This window comes from Pseudopodoces humilis, chromosome 2 (assembly GCF_049639895.1).
Source record: "Pseudopodoces humilis isolate 2021_Gansu_Grassland_sample_001 chromosome 2, ASM4963989v1, whole genome shotgun sequence".
Lineage (NCBI taxonomy): Eukaryota > Metazoa > Chordata > Aves > Passeriformes > Paridae > Pseudopodoces > Pseudopodoces humilis.
The window spans coordinates 88200886-88222792 of NC_142201.1; the positions used below are offsets into that span (position 1 = coordinate 88200886).

General features: G+C 39.3%; 1 protein-coding gene across 1 annotated transcript in view; it reads right to left on the reverse strand.

The window, feature by feature from the left end:
- The window catches only part of CASR (calcium sensing receptor), a 73769-nt gene that overhangs the window by 40190 nt on the left and 11672 nt on the right, over positions 1-21907 (reverse strand). Inside the window, exon 2 of the mRNA XM_005523860.2 lies at positions 1358-1795. Coding sequence (XP_005523917.1) covers positions 1358-1542 — 185 coding nt within the window. The 5' untranslated portion in view covers positions 1543-1795. The remainder of the gene's footprint in view (positions 1-1357; positions 1796-21907) is intronic.

The window sequence follows — 21907 nt, forward strand, 5'->3', positions numbered from 1 at the left end:
ACCATGTCAAGAGAGTCACTGAGGCTGACCCAGAGTCGACAGAAATGAAAACTGTTTAGTTTACAAATATCTGCATTGGCCTGCCTGCCAGCTGGAGCAGGAGAAGAAGACAATAGAGCTGAAAACATCCATTGCTTTCCAGCATTTCACTTTTAAAATTATGCATTTGGGAGAGAAAAAAAACATGCTGAAAAGCTGGCAGAGATTCTTACTCCATGAAATAGACATTGCATGTACATTTAATTCATGACTTTCCTGTGCACGCATGGAAGAAACCAAAATAATTCCTGGTTATTGACATTTGTGTATGCTCCCTATGACAGGTTCTGGGGATGATCTCATAACTTAGATGGACGTATCTTGCTCAGTGTCTCAGTGGGAAACCACACCTGAAATCTGTGAGTGTAACAGGAATGCTCTCAGCCATCCTTCATTGCCAGCAACATCTGCAATACCTGCAACAAAACTGTACTAGATCCCCAGCCTAGGATGAGAGGTCCAAATAACTCCAGATACACAGTTCTTCACAGGTGATAACAGAAAAAGTCCTATAACACTGAATTGCTTTCCCATGCATTGTCATGACGGAAATCCACGTGAATTTCTCTTACTTTCTTTATATGATGTTCCAGCTGCAATCAGCTTCTGCCACACTTTCCACTTGTTCTTTGTATTGTGGGCAGGCTTGTAATGTTAAAATTCCTCATGTTTCATCATAAAAATGTCTACACTTTAATAATAAGAGAAATTCTTTTCATGTGCATTTCTCACTCCAAAGGTAACTCCCAAACACTTAAGACAAAACACAGATGTGTTGTTTACAAAAAGGAGAACAACTCTGAGTGAGGAAAGCCTAGGCTCAAACTGTGACTTTTACAAAAGAGACACTGGGATTTTCAAAAGCTGTGACCTATCTGGTGAGAAGAAGGTGACTTTCACCTATTACCTTGTTTAGGCAACTTAACATTTTGTAACGTCTTAGGAGATGACAGGCAGAACTGGACAAAAAATTGGCCATGCATTACTTTAATCAAACGAGCTAAAGGGCACTGTTGGTAATTTTCTGTCCTGCTAGGGAAGCTAATTTTCAGATACTATTCAAATGTTCCCTGTGAATGGCCACATAGATCAGTATATTAATGTTTTGGCAGCTGCAGGTAGTACAAAGATTGCCCTCTTTTAGTGTCCAAATAGTATTTGTGTTACTGTTTAACATACACATATTTTTTTTCCATTTATTTACATCATGCCTTCCAATTGCAAGCATCAGATTACAGACCATATTTACATAATTTAAAGTCAAGAAACATGAAAACTTCCCCACCAAAACTTTTTATTTTCCATTATACCAGCTTACCTTATACATTCCACTGATTCTGGCCTTGATTTTAGATCCTGGTCTTTAGCAGCCACTCCAAAATGAATGGGGAATAATCCTCCAAGAATAATGTCTCCCTTCTTCTGTGCCCGCTGGTTTGGCCCATAGGCAGCAGTGTTCCAGGTAAACAGCAAAAGAATCAAGCAGCATCTATATGAAGTCATTGTTCCTCTTTTCACCAGGGGGTTATAGGATGCAAAATTGGAAAAGATGACGTAAGAAAGCAGGTGTCAAAGCTTTTCCTTTCCTTAATACAGCACAGAGAGGATTTGGGGCACATGCTGGCAGGGAGATAAGCAAGAAGGTGGGAGCCACAGTGCTAGTGTTTCTCCCTCTGTCTTCTCCATTGCAAAAAAACAATTCAGCTGTCCTTCTTCCTTCATAACTGAAGCATTATGGAGAGCCCATCTCTGAGAACTGTAAGAGAAAGATTTGAAAAGTGATTCCAGCTATACACCAGGACCCCACATTGCCATGATGGTTCTGCTTTGTCAATCCAAGCCCCCAGTATGCCCCTGAAGCTGCCCCCACTCAACAATCCACCTGGGACATATCACAGCCTTGGCAAAGTCATCTAGGCACCCTGGTGGCACAGCCACACCTCCTCAAACAATGTCAGATGCCTGATTCTCTGCCACATACCTAAGGTGGGTTGCTTAATCTTCCTATGGTTCTGTGTGACCCTGGTCATAGCAGATGCTGTAAAACCTGTGATCTGATCAGTGTTCATGAACAGAGCACACTGTGAGACCTGGGTGGGCAAGTAGGGAATAAGGGAGCATCAAATGCAGTAAGAATCAAGCCCTTCTCTTAAGCAAATAACCTTAATAATCTTTTGGTGTTGGTCCTTCATCTACTGTCCACTGATCATTCTTAACCCTCTGACTTTGAACTTATCCTTGCTAAAAATAAAACAAGGTCCCCAGAAAGAGTTCTTTTGTATTGAAAGGGAGAATGAATTCCAGGGAAGCATTTGAAACCAAGATAATTCTCCATAATGAATCATGAAGACTTGAAAGGTTCGGCAATCATGCCATTGAAAGCTTAGCTATAGCAGCCTTTGAAGTCTGTTTCCTGGGGATGAAAAATACTGCAGCTTCTCCATGCTCAATACATTTTCCCTGCAGCATGTCTACAGGCCTCCCAAACGAAGAACTAACTTAATTATGGCATATAAAAATGGCTATGGCTACAGGAGAGGAGACAGCACAGAAAATTCACAATGAACAGCTCTTCAGCCTATTTGAAACAGGTCTAAAAGCTAGTAGTAAGAATCTGAAGTTAGTCAAATTTAGAGTAGAAGCTAGGCATACATTGCTAATTCTGAGGACAATTAATTTCTGAAGCAAGTCATCCAGAGTTTTTAAGTGCTGAGAACTTTTTTATGAGGCTGACTTATTATCACTAAATTAAGCTATATGGATTTGATCTTCACCTAGGTCAAATAAAGAGTTACTGCAAGGAAAAACTGCAATCATGAGGCTTCTGGTAGCAGTCTGGATGATCATGCATCCTGTATGATCACCAAGCATGTGTAACTATTTCATACATTTTCATTACAATGAAGGTTCGTATGCAGCAGTCAATGAGAGAGGAGGGACAAGGCTTCTGTTGTTCTCATGCCTCTGTGGTCACTGCAATTAGCTGGGCAGACACTGCAATTCTCTGTGGCGGGTCCACTCTGAACTATTCTTTGGGCCTGGCTTGAACAAGTGCATTCTTATTGGCAAGGGCAGTCAAATCTTTGGCTAGATATCAAGATATGTCTAGGTATCGGAATGTGGCCCTTTGACAGCTGGATGATAGAATTTTAACCAGAACCAGGATCAGGATAGGACAGAGCAATGCAACAAGTAAGTGTCACGAAGTGTCTGGGTTTTGATCTTTTCTGGTGGATGGATGGTGGTTTTGGCTTTTTCAGTGCCCAACAGAATAAAGAACAGAACACTTTTCCATATTTCAGTTAGAGAAATGTCATGTTCCTCCCATCACCTGTGGTTTCAGGAAAGATACAAACACAAGTGAAGTGCTGATACAGTGTCCTGAAGTGAGGACCAGCACAGGCAGGGCCAGCACTTAGAGGTGAGATGTTTGAAACAGGGAGAGTAATTTCTGAAGAGACACTGCAAAGACATGGGATGGTCTGACTAATGCTCTTTAGCTCAGCTCATCCCCAGCTCCCTCTGGGATAGCAGGGACCTGGAGGACCGCATGCTCTGACATGTCCCCAGAGTCTGGGCAAGGAACCATGCGTAGGACTCAACCAAGATGGGATGCAGTCAGTGACTTCCCCAATTGCTGTGGGAAGACCACACCCTGCTGATTTACTACTCAATTTTTCTGCTTTTACTTTAATAAGTCTTTCTTTTGCCTTTGGGGTTATTCGCTTATGAAAAAGGAAACTGTTTCCATCAGCAGCAGACAGACAGTATAATTTATTTTGCTGGGTTGCTGTGGAGGTGTTTGGGCTGATGCTACTGAATATTTAGGAACTCTTCAGCACAAGACAGTACATGGCTGAAGTATGAAATGTAGAAAATGTAAATTCACATTCTTATTTCTCTTTTGTCACAGTAGACAAAGTCAAAACACCCTAACTGGTAAAACACAGTAAATTTTAACACAGCATTTACATCACTTAGTAGTCTAAGTTGTCGTTCAAGAGCATGACAATGGAATAGACAATGAAAAGAAAATTATTCGTTAATGGTATAGGACATCAGGGTTGGTATCCCCCTGAATAATTTGGAACTAGCAGTTCTCAGGGACAGGACACAGAACTGAAGTAACATCAGAGATGATGTCTGGGAAAAAGATGGGCTGCATATATATAAAGCACACCCCTGAGGCAGCAAACTGAAGGATAAATGTCCAAAGATGCACTGGCACAGAAAAGCAAAACTAAGTGTATGCTCAGCTTCTCATAAATCCCAGTGTCCAAATTTACAACTCTCCATACCCAAGTTTCAGCTATAGCTGGAAAACTGAACTCATTTAATGGGAGATAGAGGACTCACAGCTGCTTTCAAGTGCCCTGCACACCTGAAGATAAATATTGTACATAATATTATACTTAACATTATACATAATATATATATAATATTGTACATAATAGGTGAAGATACCAATTTCGTGATGAACAGTTGTGAGCTTGCTGCCAGTGCCCCAGATAATATCCTCTAGTATCAACTTCTGTTGCATCAAATTTTCCTTCAGCTCTCTTTTCTATAATTAGGTTAAGATTATGAGCCTCTTCCTTATTAAAGGAAAGCATTACACAGACAACAATTGAATTACCTGCTGATGTATCTTTCCAGACATAAAACTTAGCATACCACAGGTGGAAATTTTACTACAAATAGAACAAATTACTGTGATCCTGAAGTTTTCAGCTAATAAATAAAAAATATATTAAATTAACAAGCAACTGAATTGAGATGGAATCCATTGCTACTTCTTCCTTCGCAAATGTTTTTACATGTAAAACATTATTTAGTATTAGCACATAAATTCTTTGATTATAAGCTCTTCAATGCAGAAAGTTTTTTCCTTGTACATTTACTCAGCCAATAAAATTCCATAAGACTACTTTTGCAAGAAAAATATAAAAAAGAAACAGTAATTTTATTTTTTTTTAAATGGCCTGATTTTTAATCTCCTTCCCCTTTTAAAAATAATCCTCAATAGTTTTTCCACTCTGTTTCATTAAGTATCAGACATTTTGATTCTGAACTGTCTTGGAAGAGAGCTTCAAAGCTTCCATGGAGGAATTTGAACTGGTTCCAGGAATAGGATGGTCTGTAAGGCAGCTATTGCCAGGGCAGGAACAGTAGCTGAGGTGGGGAGGGATGGTACCCAGGTACCAGCTGTGAGTATTTGAAAAGCTTGCAACAATTGGTACCATTTTGCCAGCTGAATGAAAGTTTTAGTTGCCAGACTAAATCAGGCAGAAAAGCCAAAATGTTCAATGTATCTTCTTCTTTTTTCTTTTTTTTTTTTTTTTTTTGTTGTTGTTGTTGTTGTGAAAGGAAGCTGGATGGCACATTCACGGCATGCATTACTTATGAAGCAATTATTAATCAAACAGTAACTAACCACAACTCTCAACAGCAGCTGCTCAGGTACATCTAAGAGCTGGCATGGGAAGGATCTCAAGGGACCATGAAGCTGGCCCCTTAGCCCAAGAAGGGCTCAACAATAGTAGTGCAATTCCTGGCATATTTGCTCTAAAGCCTTGTCAGGAAGAAACCAATCAGACACTCAGAGCAGCCTCCTTCAATGCTTCTCTGCTCTTACCAAAGAAAATGTTTTCTCACATATAACTTTAGTGGTTTTTGTCACAGCTTAAGCCTGTCTTCTTCTCCCATCTACCACATGAAGGCCAGTGCCTCCCTGCTCATAACCACCTTGTTTGGGATTTGATTCACCTCCACTTTTTTTTTTAGACCAAGCAAATTAACTTTTTTTCCACAAAGATGCTTTCCTGAGCTCAGATTATTCTTTTCTCATTCCCCTGGCCTCTCTCCAGCATGTCTCCACACTTAATGCTGACCAGTGCCCAGAAATGGACAGTGTCCTTGCTTGGCCCTTACAAGCACTGAGCAAAGTAGAAGAATTACTTCATGTGTCTTGCAGGCTACAGCCCTGTTTGTACATCTCAGCATGGTGTTTGTCTTTTTTGGAACAGCATGATATTGTTAACTTATGGTAACTTATCAACTAAACACAAAGCAAAGTTCAGCATGTTTATATTCACAAGGCCATGAAACCTCAAAAGAAATTATAATTTTCCAAAAGCTTTTCCCTCACATTTAGTTCAATTTCACATGCAAAATTTCATATGATCATCCTGGACACCAACAAGGAACCAGTATGAACAAGCTCAATTAAGTCTCCGGGGCTTTCATGACCTTTTCACAGCAGAGAATGGAAAGATTCCTGCTTACAGCCATGCAAAAAAGGCTGTCCCAGACTCAAGAAGACCCTGGCCTCCCACACAGCAGGTTCATTCTGCTTTTGGGAGGCCTGGATGCCCCAAGGAAGCTAAAGAATGATACTTCAGTGGACAGTGGGCACAAAATATAAGTCTTCATACTTCTAAGACCAGACCATACATCTGGTGCTTAGGTACCATGACAATATGAGAAAAAGTAAATTGTTCATATTTGTCACCAGAGCAAGCATTAGCTCAACCTTCCTGTACCTCTTTGATCAAAATGACGGACAAGTGCATCAAAGATGCAATCAAAACCAGAGTGTTGGGGTGCTCAAATGGAGGAGCTGTGCTTGCATTTTGTGGAATTAAACTGCTCCATCTTTAAACAAGGCAAGTATTAGCTAAAGATTTACTACAAAGAACTTTTTGCCTATGGAGAAAATGACAAATCTTACACAATACACTGCCTAAAATAAGAAGGTCTTTAATTGGACAAATAGCATGATTGAGAGATGGAATCTCAGCCTTGGAAAAATTTGGAGATTTCAGATGAGTGTAGAGAAAAATTCAGATTTAGAATAATGATTCTGTTCTAAAAACACTACACACACACTTGGTTTTGAACTAAATACAAAATGTGAATTCAAGAGCTTTAACCAATAAAAAGATTTTACAAAATAATCAAGATCATCAGGGTCACCAGGACAGTACTTCCATGCCCTGTTATTACCTTAAGGGCATGTTATCTGTTATAGATGGTATTTTTCTGGCAGAAATCAAGATGTTAATATACTATTACACTATAGCAAATCTATGTTAAAAATTATATATTATAGTCTCACCTGGGATTGCAAAAGCTAAGAGGAGGCCAAAACCACAGCACACAAATCAGCCACAGTACTGAAGAAGCTGCTGAAGCTCATATATATAAAAAGATTTAGTTCAAATGAAGAAAGCCATATACTTAACACTAGGAGGAAGAGACTGCAGGAGGAACTGTAGATCTAAGAACCTAGTCTGGTCATGAAAAATCTGACCATTTGTTCTATAGTAACATTCTCATTTCTCCAGGAAAAACAAAATATTAAAAACAATACAGTAAACCAGGCAATTGTAACATTTAATTCTGCTATGTCTGATATAACCAACATCATCAAGTTTGTCTGAGAGTTACCATTTAGGTTTCCAGAGTTTTCATATCCATAACATTATTTTTATGTAGCAGCCAGATCTTTAGCTTTTCTTTCCTCCTAAAGTTATATACTGGTGTCCAAATAATACAGAACCTACTATGAAAGTGGGGAGTCTCACCCTGATCTGTTTAGCGCTACAGAATACGAGAGTGACAGAAACATGCCTAGGATGTCACTACTGATACTCTGCTCAACACTTGAGATCATGGAAGCCTAAAATGTTAGAGGCTGATGTTCCACACTCTTGGGAACTGCAGATATAGAAAGTGGAACCAGGAATAAGCAGAACACTTTGTTTCACAGAGTCCCAAACAACTCTGGTTGTAGCAACAGCAGTCAAAAGAGCATCAGCTCCTGACTGTTGCATAACCAGGTAAAAATCCAAACCTGCCCACAGGCAGCATTTACCATGTGTGGATTTAACGTGGAATTACAAGGCCTCTGATTTCCCTCTTACTTAAGCACATGCTCGTGAAGTGCATACAATCTCATACCAAGCCACACAGCTGCAATTGCACAGCTTTGTAGCAAACACCTTTCCACCAGGACTGTACCTGCCTTTGGGATTCATATAACATTTCTCAAGTAACTTGCATCAGTATCATGTTCAATATCCCTGATCAGTGCAATCTGGGATGTGATATTCTTTTGTGGAAATAATTCTGTGTTTGCTGATGGCAGGAAGCAAAAAAAACAGAAGTGGCAATAGAAAATACCTCAGAGACTCATTGGATGCACTCAGCGAACACCATTAGCAAACACAGAGCTATAAGTGGTTTTTGAGTGGTGAGTGCTTGATGGAAATCCATGTGGAGGGTGACTTATGTCTTTGGAGTAATTTCTTCACAGGTGTGGCTGTAAGTCAGGCTGAGAAGCAGCTCCAGGGACCTCATAGGCAAAACTGGTTTTGCTCCTCTGAAGGGTTTAAGTGTTTTCTGCAATAAGAACTAAGGCTCATTGCAACAAGCTGTATCACAGACCTCTGAAACAAATACTGGAAGGGAATAAGACAGTTCTTACCACTCTTATGTCTTCTTCAGGACACGCGTAAAAAGTGCATGCGTGTACATATCCAAAGGAACATTGGAATGCATGAGTTTAACAAGGCATCTTGGACAAGAAACAACCTGTGACAAATTCATTAGAACTGCTAAGACACACTAAAGAGCTACAGCACCCAAGAGGATCCATGAAGAACAGGTGGGCTTGGAGAGATTTCTAAGTCCTATGGGGTTCCAGAGCCACAGCAGCTCATTTGCAACCTTTTGGGAAACTGCCATAAACACACTGGTTACTGATTAATTTATGGTGGGAGTTGCGCTGGACCCTTGAGCAATCTCAGAGACTACAGGTAGCAGGGAATCATCTTGTCTACATCTTAAAAGGTGTCTGGTTTTGCCCCTCTGTGTTCCAGATTCTGACCTTCTGTTGCTGTGCCATGGTTTGCTAACTTGCTTATTTCCTACCTCTCCTGTTAAAAAGCCCATCATTTTATCAATTGTTTAAAGCGGATAAAAAGATGCCTTTGATATAATACCAATCTAAAGGCTTCTTGGTAGTTTGAATGATTTTTGTCTTAATATATGGAGGAGATTAAGGGAGACCTGTAAGAGCTGCAATAAAATATGAAGGGAAATACTTTGCTAAGGTAACATTTTTTATTAAATTGATTTCTCTGACTTTCCTTGCTCATAAAGAAAGTCTCAACCATGCTAACGAGTGTGCATTTCAGTCAAAGGTACTTTACCCCATCCTGTATTTTTGGGATGTAACTAGACCCTCCTGAGCAGACGAAGAAGAAATGCCTAGGGGATACTCTGGAGAGTAAAGACCATCTCCATCCTTGTGGCATGATGCACATGGCAGTAGGTTGTGGTTTGTGAACTTTGAGTTGTTCAGACTTTTGTCTGCAGGTGAAACAGTCATGCACTCACACTGTGTGCCTTTCAGGACACCTTACATTCTTGCACATCATATGTACATTCCTGCATCTCAAGCAAGCCTTTCCTCGACATCCAGTGCAGGAGCTTTGCCAAGCAAGTGCCACCCAACCAAATTGATCTTAGCTCCTGATTTGCAGTATTAATCTTTCCTGTGTGTCTGGCCTTGGGACACAGAGAAGTGTTAACGTGCTGTGTTCACAGCCCACAGAAGTGAAGTCCACCACTCCGAAATGACCCTGGAGAGGTAACTGGGAAGTTTCTTCATCTTTCCTAGCTTCTAATCTATCTTCTTCCTCTCTTAGAAGAAACATCTCTGGGGCTGACAGAAGGACTGAATCCCCCTAGCAGAGTCCTTTTTCCTTTCTCATCATGCCCATAAAACAACATGATTGTGTTACGCTCTTTGCATAAACCCACTTTTTTTTAAGATGAGCTTTTCTACAAGAAAATCAAGAGTCTTCAGCTCAGTTCTTTAATACCAAAACATGCCAGTCAAAGAACAAGTTTATGAAACTGTGTTGCTGTAGTCTTTCTGGAAAGAATAAGGAGGAATTACTGCTGTTATCAACTCCTGGATGCTCCATACCTTACATTTCTCTCTAATTTTTGTCCTTCTTCCTTGTCTTTAGAAAACAATATGTTAGAAGGTCTGGTCACCAGGATAGGACACCTTGAACTGCCTTTTTTTTCTGTTCTACATTGTGAGGGAGAAAAAAACAGAGATGGGGTCAGGAAGGTGCCAAAGTAGTCAGTCATTTGTGAGTAGTTAGAATCAAAATTAAACAGTTTAGTTGAGTGCTATTCAAAAGAGATGTCACACTTTTTGATTGGCCAGCATTAGATCTGCTGGTTAGCAAATCAAAAGGTCAGGGAAGATGAAACAACAGAAAAAGAATACTCAAGAATACTCAAATAGGGCAATGCATTATTATAGTTCTGTATTTCTCTCAGTTAATCAACCAATTTTTGATCATTCCTCTACAAAACAAGAAGAGCAAATAAGCTGAGACCATGTAAATAAACATGAAGAGAATCTGATTTATATCAGCAAAATTCTTATTTCCAAAACATTCTATGATCAATCAGGATTAGGTGCAAGACCCTAAGAAAAGTCAATATGTCTGTTAAATACAGCTTTTAAATAAACTGGGATATCATGTTTCTGATTACAATTCGGTATGGGTTTGTTGGAAGTGGTGTTCTCCCACAGCTGGCGAGGGGAAGACCCTTGACATGATACCTGCTTCTTTATCCTGCCTGGCTGGGCAGCCATATGTCAATTACTTAGTCTGAGACTTTGCTTCCCAACTTGTAATAGTGTCCGGAAATAGTTTTAGAAACGTATTGCAACTTTGCTTTATCCATGTCAACAGATGTCAAACTGAGTACCAGCTGAGTCAAGGCTGATTCAGGTTTTTCTCTAGCAAAAAAATAAAACACAGACCTGAGAGCTAAACACTTTTTCAAATCGAGCTTTGTCAAATTGCTTACAAGGGGAAAACAAATTTTGCTTCCTAATTTCTTTTAATTTGACTTGATTTTGTTTTTAAAAAAACATCTGCACTTGAAGTAAAATGCTTTATTTGATCACTTTTTTCCCCCAGTAGAATCCTCAGTGAACCAAACAATAAGGACAACTGTAATTCTGAGCCAGTTTCAACATAAATCCAACTCAGAAAAAACACTTAAGTATGTGCTCAACTTTAGTGAGACTTGTCTTTAATGAAATTTAGTAGATTCTAAAAGCTTAGTATGTACTTTAGTGGTTTGCTGAATCAGAGACTAAAGTAGCCTCTGGCTGTTTGCTCTTTTTCCATTTATACTATTATTAAAAACAAATAAACACTTTCTTTGTGTTGGATAATTTCTTTTTATACTGAGTCCAGCATGATTTATTAATAAATTCTTACAGATTTTTGTCGCCTTTTTTTCCTAATCCTTCCTCTTATATTTCTAGTTCTCCACTGTCACAGGCTGACTTTTATTTTTCTTTTATTATTCTTTTTTTTTTTTAACATTTTCACATTGCTTATTTTCTCTTCAATATGATTTTCTGAACTGAATAATTATTGTTCCTTCTCCAGTTTTCTTCTCTCTCCTCCTTTCATTCTAATACCAAAACATTCTTTTCTATTTTTGTATTTCTTTTGCCTGTACACGACATGTAACCTCTTCCTGTTAGAGAAGGCAGGAGTGAATAGGGTCCCCAGGAGAAGAAAACAGAGTCAATGTAAAGGGAGTCTTGGAAAAGTCATCAGAAATATTGAACTCTAGTAAGGACAGAAGTTCTGCTAAACCCATAAAATCATTAAAATAGATCAGTGAAAGGCACAGAAGAAATTCAAGAGTAGAACTGCAAGAGTGAGGGGAGGTGAGTTATGGGCACAGACAGGCACATGTCCCACTCTACAGTGAGAGAAGGTAAGTTTGGCTGAGTTTTCTTTGCAGAGCTGGCTTGTGCTAGCATGTCCCATGGAATGGGGCACAGGGAGGAATACAATACTGTACACTATACACTGACCCCTGGAATAGGAACAGTGACCCTCATCTGCCTGGGCAATGCACAGGAAGATCAGTGTGATATGCAAGAACTTGTTTATCAGTTATGATTATTTACTTTATTCACCCAGGAAATGCTGGCTGGGCCTGTGGGGCTGCACTTTGTGGCTGCAGATATCAGTAAGATGATACCACAGACCCATGACACCAGCCAGTACTGACAAGTAGGCAGCCAGCATTGCTCTCCCCTATTGCACCACCTGACCTCTTCAGGGATGCATCATATTATTTACAAGTTTGTAGGAAGCAAACTTTCCACAATGACTTGTATAAGATGGAGTACACAAGTGTAAATACTTTACTCAATTTTTTACAGAATTCATCTTGAGACCTACAGATGCATGTTATCTGCCCTGTAATACAAGAGGATGCTGGAAATTTCCATCCAGGTTCAAATAACAGTCCATTCGGTACAAGAACCAGCCTCCAGCAATATTCAGTGATGCCTGCTTCAAAAATGTTGTGTTAGACAATTAGAGGGCTAGTGTCTAATAAAGGATACATCTAGCTCCATTAGCTAGCAGTTGATTAAGCAAATAGGACAAAGTTTTATGAAAACCAGCCTTAATTTTATAAAAGAAAAAAAGCAAAAAATCAAACACTCCCCTACTGGAATTTCCCTATCAACCTCCTCAGTTGATACAATCACCAGATATCACAATGTCCCAGTGATTTTTTTATTGCATCACTATTGGAGGTGATCAGGAGCTCCAAAGAGTCATCAAAATACATCTTGAACCTTCACTTTAGCTTTCTCTTGAAAATTCTGGCAGTTTATGTTAAACTGCTCATGATGATGCAATTAACCAAATCAGCTGGATTTGGCCCTGAGGAAGACCAGGAGCATGGCACTTGCTGGGGAGACTGCCCAAGTGAAGAGCATCTTTTTAGACTAGCACCTCAAATAACTAAATCCAAAGTAACATGTCTAATAATGCACAAGTGTGGGCTTCTTTTGAGTACATCTATCTCAACAGGTCCACTATTGTGCTTTTAGATCAGAAAAAGGCTAGGAATTGTATCTTTCTCATTTCTACATTTATTTAGTTGGTGAATTTAGTATTACTACTACCACAACCTTCTGGAATTTTCATATAATTTAGCTGGTAACTAAGGTATTGTTCAGTGAGAGTAAAGACAGCAGAACTCAAGTGCAGGTAGGGACAAGCAAAGCTATTTAGCTTCCAAAATAATCTGTACTCACAGCAAAGAGAATTCACAGCAAAATTCATCTATTATCTTCATTGTTCAAAAAGAAAATTTATAAGAGTGCATGTGTTATTTTTCTTTCCGCAAACAACACCTCATGTTCTTGAAACAGCATATGATGGAAAATTATCATCTTTTCTGGCAAAACTCCTCTCTGAAATAAAGCAGGGGATGCTAGGCTTTAATGAATTGAATTGCTAGGCTTTGTGTCATCTGCCTTTCAAAATACAGCCTCTTCCTTTTGTGTTTGATATTACAACATAACTTTTTCCAGTTCATAATTTAAGCATGATTGGTGAGGAATAACAGAGCTTCAAGGCAGGAGAGACAACCTCCTCCTCTGCATCATTTTCATATCCAACAAAGAGTTCCTATTAGTTGGGAATAGAAGCAAATACAGGAAGGAATGGAAAGAACTGAAGAGCACCCTGCTTTATTACACAAACTTGCATGATACGAATGACTGAAGGCTCTCAGCTGGATAGGGAGCCAGGATGATGGAATACCAGCTGTCTATCAGGGGAGTCCACTACAGACCTAAGGACAGGGAGTGAGTTCTTGACCAGCAAGCAGAAAATTAATACCAGAACTACTGGAAGATATGTGAAAGCTTTCATGGTCTTCATGGCCCATTCTGCCACACTATTCAGAAATCAGAAGACACCATGGCCACCCACTTCTGTGCATCCCTGAGAAACACGACTGTGTTACTTGAACACAATGTGGCCACTTCTTGTTACCACAGCACTTTAAAATATAATATTCTTTTACTGACTTCCCCCTCACTCCTTTTTGAAGGTGATCTTTCTGGAGCAGAAAAACACCTGGGGCCACACTCTGGTGAGCCCCAGCCACCTTGCCTGCCTGCCAGCTCTGCAGCTCTACGCGCTTCATCTCCGGGACAACGGTGTGACTTTTGGAGGCTCTATGCCTCATTTAGCCCCAGTAATGGCCTAATTGGGTTGGAAAAATGCAGGAGCAGGAGCATGATAAAGAAATAGCTCTGCTGTGCTTATTTCAGCAGGTGGAAAAAAAGAGAAGAGAGAAGAGAGAAGAGAGGAGAGAGAAGGGAGAAGGGAGAAGGGAGAAGGGAGAAGGGAGAAGGGAGAAGGGAGAAGGGAGAAGGGAGAAGGGAGAAGGGAGAAGGGAGAAGGGAGAAGAGAGAAGAGAGAAGAGAGAAGAGAGAAGAGAGAAGAGAGAAGAGAGAAGAGAGAAGAGAGAAGAGAGAAGAGAGAAGAGAGAAGAGAGAAGAGAGAAGAAAGAGAAGAGAAGAGAAGAGAAGAGAAGAGAAGAGAAGAGAAGAGAAGAGAAGAGAAGAGAAGAGAAGAGAAGAGAAGAGAAGAGAAGAGAAGAGAAGAGAAGAGAAGAGAAGAGAAGAGAAGAGAAGAGAAGAGAAGAGAAGAGAAGAGAAGAGAAGAGAAGAGAAGAGAAGAGAAGGCAAAGGAAATGCAAATCCACCAAACCCATATTTTCTACCTTTACTAGATATTTATGTGTGTAGTTTTAATTATAATGGGGCATTGTGCTGACTAGTTCTTCTGGTGGCAGGATTAATGTGTCAAATGAAGGAGTACCAGAAGAGGGCCAGATTTGGATAAGCATTTCTACTTCCAGTAATTTTCTACTGAAGTTGGCCCCTTAACCATAGGGCTTCACTCCATTCCCACTGAGTAAGGGCCGAGATAATGGGTGCTCTCATTATCTAAGTGGGAGGGGAAAAGTGAGTGGAGAAAAGGTGAGAGGAAAGGCAGGTGACAAGAGTGACTATTTCAGGAATAGCAAAGGAAGCAGCTCATACCACTAGCCAAATGTCTATTCAGCTGTAGTTTCTCCTCTCCTGGGAGGCATCTTGCTACCTACCCAAAGAAAACCATTCTATCCTCTTTTGAACAACTCAAATTTTTTCTTGGCATCCCATAAACCACTCAAAGATTGAAATGCTACACCTTGCCTCAGAGAATATCAAAAAAAGAGAAAGAAATAAAGACCCTTTTCTAACTTTCAAAAGGTGAGGAACTTCTTCCTTAAGGGATCTATTCTTCAGCAACAAGAAGAGTGCAAGATCAGGAGATGAACCAGATTCCTCTTCACCTAAAGTGAGAAACCAAAAAAATTACTTCACAGTGGAAAGGACAGCCCTCCCTTTGGATGGTCTTTTTTTTTTTTATAAGCTCTCATCATCCCCAACAAGATCCCAACTATTTACCTGGCTTTGATCCTCCTTTTCCTCTCTGAGTGGGAGTCCTATATTATCTCAGAGCAGAGTCTCCTTAAGCTGGAGCCAGAATTGCTCATACAGTATTGAAGTCATAGAAGTGCTCTATACTTGACACTGTACAGGACAACCTGTATCTATTTTAGTTCTCTGCCTTGGGGACTGGTACAAAATATCCTGTGTTTTATTCATGTCTCGTATTAAAACTTCCAAGAATAGATATTTGGCTGATAAAAGTTCCAGAGGATCCTGCTGTAAATCAGAACACATCCTCACTGGTAACATTTTAAAAATCTGATTTGGCCTTGGTGCTCTAATTTACAGCACAGCCTTGTACACATTTCCATCAACACAACAGCAGGGGCAGCAAACAGCATGGAGGAAGTGTGAGGAGCCAGTGGGAGGAAAAGGAACTCACGGATTTTCTTGCAACCTCTAATGGTTCCTTTAGAAAACTCACTAGAATCATTCCTAATAACCTTTTACTCATGTTTCCTGCCTTATTCTTAATACAGTTTCTTTGTTAACTTGAAAAAAATGTGTTGAGGGGGAATTACTGTACCTGTCAAGTTGCCAGCAACAAGATGATTTTTAAGTTTCCCAGGGTTCTAGTGGTAACATAAAAATTTCCCTGTCAGAGCTCAATCAGCTCAGCCACAGAATTGTTTTTGATGGACTAGGAATTTTTAGTGCTTGCCTTCATCTGGTAATTGCCTGGGTACCAATACTGGTGATGTGGTTACAATCACAATATTCAAGCAAGAATGTGGCATCAGCCAGTAAGGGAGGGCTGGTTTCAACCAGGCTTGGAGCTTTAAACAGGACAAACTTTAGCAGTCATCATTCCCACTGACTGGTAGTGTAAAATAAAATGGGAAATGTAAATTAAAGTGTTAAGCTTATCCAATCATGGACCAAAAATGCACTTTCAGGCACAAAAATATTTACACTAAACCAGAAGCTGTCTGAAAAAAAAGTTGGCTGTAAAAATACTAAAACCCATTTATTTGTAGCATTGAAGAAAGGGGAAAGTAAGAACTAATAATAAGTGCTAAGATTCTAAGTATGCAGGGAATTTATGAGGGAGGTTTATAAGATCAAGGAAGTACTAAAGAGTTAATAGAGCTAAAAAGGCAAAACCGATATTTTTATAAATATAAAATGCGACTGAGACTGGCCACGAGCCCACTGCTAGATGCGGGTGATAAAACTGTAAATGACAATCCAAAAAAGGCGGAAATATCGAATAAACATTTTGTCCTTTGCACATTGTTTTGTCCTTGGAATGAAGCTGTAGAAAGTATCATCCCATATTACGTCAGCCCAACAAAATTCACCGTAGGTAATAAAAGGAGATGTGAGACGAGATCTGCTAAAATTAAATGTTTTCAAATCAACAGGCCTGGAGTCTAAAATAAACTAAATAAGGAGTTCTCCTAATCACTCGTGTTGATACTGAACAACTCATGGAAAAATGGGAAAATTTCAAAGGGTCAGAGAACTGCAAGTGTATGCAGTTATTAAATAACTACTAAAGAAGGAAGGCCCAGGAAATTATAGGCACTATACCCCAAAATCAGTCTGGGAGCAATAGTGAAATGGGTTAGGCCAGCAGTCTTTCTAACAATCAATGAGGATAAAATATTAATTTGAACCATATTTTTAAGAACTCCTACTGTTCTTTTTATGACATTATGAATTAAATCAAGACAATATATAGAGTACAACATGAACATATCCAAGGCATATGACTGACCAGATTAAAAGTTGCAATTAATAGATTCAAAACTAGTTTATGGATAGATCTTAAAGGTTTTGTTTAGGGGATGGTATCAATGAAAGAGTATTTTCTAAAGACACCACCCAGAGATCAATCTCGTTCTGAACCTATTCCATATTTTTTCATCAGTCCTCTAGATTGTAAAATGAAGCCACATTTGTTAAAAGCTGATACAAACACAAAAGCTAGCAGTGAAGAAGACAGTTTTAATGTATGATTGATCACTAATGTTGGCATGTACAAAACTAAACTCTCCCCTGGGCACCAGTGATCTTCTGTGCTGTGCTCAACATACTCATCTTCCTCGTGGCTCTGCATTGAAATAACTCCATAACTCAATCTCATGTTTCAAGGCTTCTGTGGACAGCCTGCAGAAGGGAGAGAACTGCTCTTTTTTCTGATGCCCAATTTACCTGCACGCTCTAGGATGCTTGAAGGAAGACAAAGCTTCACTGATTGGCAGCAGCTAGACTGAGACCCTGAAAAAGTTGCACCAGTGTCCTGCTAGGATACAAAGGATCTATTTTTTCTTAAGTGCGTATGTTGGTCTAACTTGCTCGCATGCTGAGGGTCAAATTTAAAGTCAGATATGGAATTAGGAAGGAATTTTCCATCCCACAAAGACTGGCGAGAATCCCAAGTGCAACTAACTCACTGTTTTCCCTTCTTATCTCCCTAGACTTCTACAGGGAGATGCAAATAACAAACTTAAACCCAGAGATTTAATAGACTTACGAGATCTTAAAATTAAAAAAGGGACATATTTCTTCAGGGGATGCAATCACTGCATGGCTCAGAGGCTTGATTTTCCTGTATCAATGTGGAGAAGAAGGCATATATAGTGTTTTGGTAAGGGAAGGGTACATGTGATGCTGTATGTCTCACAACAGTTGTATTCAGAGCTCCTCAGGACACAACACAAGCTTCAGGGCATAAGGAGAGACTCTGTATAGATGGTGCTGTAGATGTGCCATTGTCATAAAATGAGAACAATGTGATACTGAATTCTGCTGCAGATCATCTAAACTTAGGCTATTGAGGAATTCCTTCACTTAGATGTTTCAGCTGTTCATGGCAATCCTCCTAGAGTCCATCTAACCAAAATGACCAGAAAATCAGCTAAAAAGTAGCCACTAGTTAGAACTACTTCTGGTGTTGACAGATCAGCTTACTGACAAGGAAAGCGTTTCCTATAGTGTCAGCACAGTAAAAGTTGAAGTCTAGGTCACATGTATTACTTGTCTTAAGCATAAACAAAAATCCCTGATAAGTTTCAGATCTAGAGCCCTTTTCCTGTGGGTGCTACTGTAGTGAAGCAGAACAAGCCTGGCTTGATGTTCAGATAACAAGCTAAACCTGCAGGGTTAGCAATGGTGTGATTCCTTGTTTTGATTTAGACACTGAAGAGAGCAAAGACAAGGCCTCAAAAGGAGAATAAATATAGATGAGCAAGAGGTTATTTCATTGATATCTCACTTTTTAGAGAGCTGCTCACACTTACAAAGGGAAAAGCAAACACTGAACCTGGAAATACATTCTCAAACCCTCACTAAAGTGATGCCTGACTTTCTCTTGCTTTTAACTGTACAGATTCAATACTCAAAATGTCACCTTGCTAAGACCAAACCTACCAGATCTGTAGCCATCTAAAGAGCAATATGTTACAAAGTGAAAGGGAATACTCTTAAAATTAACCTATCAATGGATCTCCCTTCCCACTATTGAAAAGACAGACCTAACGTGGACCACAGAAATGCACCTCAGCAAACCTGGATTTCTGTGAACTAGGAAACTCTAATAAAACAGCAGACTGGCAGTAAAAAAGCACCACCACAACAGTCAAGGCAACAGACATTACAAAGTGACTGGGAACAGCAAATTTTAATCAAATCATTCAACTATTTTGTTGTTGCTTACCTTGATTATGTCAGACAATATTGTTAAAGAGTCTTGCTAGAGACTCCGTATCACCTTTCCAAATTACAAAGGGTCAAGGCAGACTGCTCCTAAAATTTCAGAAGACAGCATATTCACCTCTTCCACTATCTACAATGTTGAAGGCAACAATTTCAAGGAAAACACCCCCCACTGGGTCCTTCTGCAAGGAATCAAGGAGACCACAAAACCACCATGAGCATTTGCAACTTTTTTCTGAGCTAAACCCATTAACTACAGAAACACTGCTAAGAAAACAGTACTAGGAGGCACTTCAGGAAACAAATACATCAGCAAGATTTCAAGTGTTCACTGTATATGCCTAATTTTTTGCCAGCTTAATTTCTTGCTCAGTCGTTTACTTCTTGTGCAACACTGAATGCAGCAAAAGAAATTTGCTTCCCCAGCCAAAAAATAGATAACAATTAGCTGTGACCACTTTTGTGGAGAACAGAGGATCTTGAGACTGAAAAATTGCTCCTCAGCAAAATGAAAGAACACAATATTATTATATATAAAATTATGATAATGATCTGTGTACACCTCTCATAGGTTCTCTCCATGGATCTAAGACTTCCTAACAAACATTAAATTAATCTTTGCCACCACACTCTTGGAAGACAAATGATACTTTGCTACAATTTGTTTGCAAGTGGGAGAATGTAATGAACAGCTAATGCTTACACATCTAATTTAAAAAAATGCTTTCATGATTTTATTTCTAAATGTTTATTTAATTTCCCAAAAGTAAAACTGAGAAAAGTGTAGTATTTCATGCCAGTCTCTCTCCACCCCTTCAGCTCTTTGAAACCTTACAACATCAAGCCTGTAAATTCAATTTCTCTGTCTGGAGGCTCAGATCTAATAGCTCTGTCTGGAACATCAGTATCAAGGGATCTTGTCTTCAGAGTTTAGAAGAAAACAGCAAAGAGCTTTCTGGAGAGACAGAAAGAAAAAATTCTATTATTTATTTTAGAGAGAAATTATTAAGAGGTGACAACTACAAGAACGTATAACTTTTATTAATAGCTTCTCAATATTACAGTGTACACCAAAACTTATGTACAGACACAGAAAAAAAAGTATGTGCTCTCGCCTATCTATAACTTGCCCAGGCTCTGTCTCCCGCAGAAATCATCACTGCTCACTTCAGAACAAGACACAATGAGCTGGGATAGTTAATCTCCCACCTCAGGTCTCACCATCATCTCCAATAATTCAAAGTTCTTTAAGCACTGAGGCAACAAGGACTTCATGTTTGTATCAGTAAGGGTCATCATTAGCAATGAATATTCTTACTGCTAAGACTTACATATATTACATTATGACTTTTTAAAAACCCGTTTTTGCAAGCTTACTGTATTCTTGGGCCCAGTAAATCTTCACTGGTGTTTAAATTTTCTTACATACTTACTGATAAACATATCAAGGGGGTTTTTAAAAACCAAGACTGATTTTCTGTCTTCAGTCTGTCCTGACTGACAAATGCAGCTGGGTAAGTTTCCCAACCATATTACTGTGTACATGTTAAGATCATCAGGAAGAATCAATGTTCAAACCGTACCCAGGAGACAAAAAATGAAGACTGCTCTGCTGAGATCCAGGAACCCAAGGGCTACTCTTCCTTTTCCTTTTTTGATTGTCCTTACCATGGGTGTTTGTCATCATACAATTGATGTTCTACTGAGAACTCTGAATCAGAGACCACCATGGCTCACATTTTTGTATTTGGGTGATTAATATTTCTGAATTTATAACATATGTTTATATTCAGGTATTTAATGTATTTATGTAGTTAGAAACACATAAACCCATCAGTGTGTCTTTGTGTATTTGTCAGCCTATATGCTTATCAGCCTAGCTGTTCCTATCAACTTTGCTGCATCTTCTGGGATCTAGCCATGTTCAATAAAGCTTGCATCATGGCAGCCTATCAAAACTTGCAGCTTTAAAACAACACTGTTAATGCATGTGACACATGTTGAAATGGATCAACCACTGCAGTTAGATCAGCTTTCCCTAAGCCAAAGTGTCTTATATAGACTTGTAAATATGTAGACTTTTAAATATATATCTATTTCCAGCAGAGCTCCAGAAAAACAGATTGCTGAATAAACACAGCTACAATTATTGCTAATAGGAAATTAATAGGAAATAGGAAAGTAAGAAATTCCCTATATAAATTTTATATGTTTCCACGATTTGATTTAAATAATTTCAGTTTCTCTGTCAAATCCTACCCTCACTTCTTCTTTGGAGCAGTATAATCCACAACATCCTCAATCTCCTCTTCCCTATTCACAGTGAACCACAAGCATCTGCTGTTTTGTTTGTGAACGTGCTGGCAATCTGCTCAGATGCCTGACTCAGGTCTCAAAAACTGGTATTTTACCCTGGGCTGAAGAACACATATGTCACCTGTAGAGCATGAACCTCCAAGCATGCTTTGCCAATGGTCAGACCACACAGCAAGAGGATCAAATCGAACTTGCATTGTGGGGAAGGTATGACACCAGGAAATTTATGGAAAATGCACAGTCCCAGAAGCCAGGAGCTGGATTAAAAGAGGACACAGCTTTGAAGAAAGGTTCAAACTCTGCTCTCATTTTTGAGTGCAAAAGGATGTTCAGCATCAACACCTGACAAGCTTCCTTTCTCTTGATATTGTGTGATCTTAAAAGGATCCAACAGTCAGGCACATGCTTTCTGATTTCCAAACTAATAGCAATTTAAGACTATGAAACAGCTAATTTTACCTG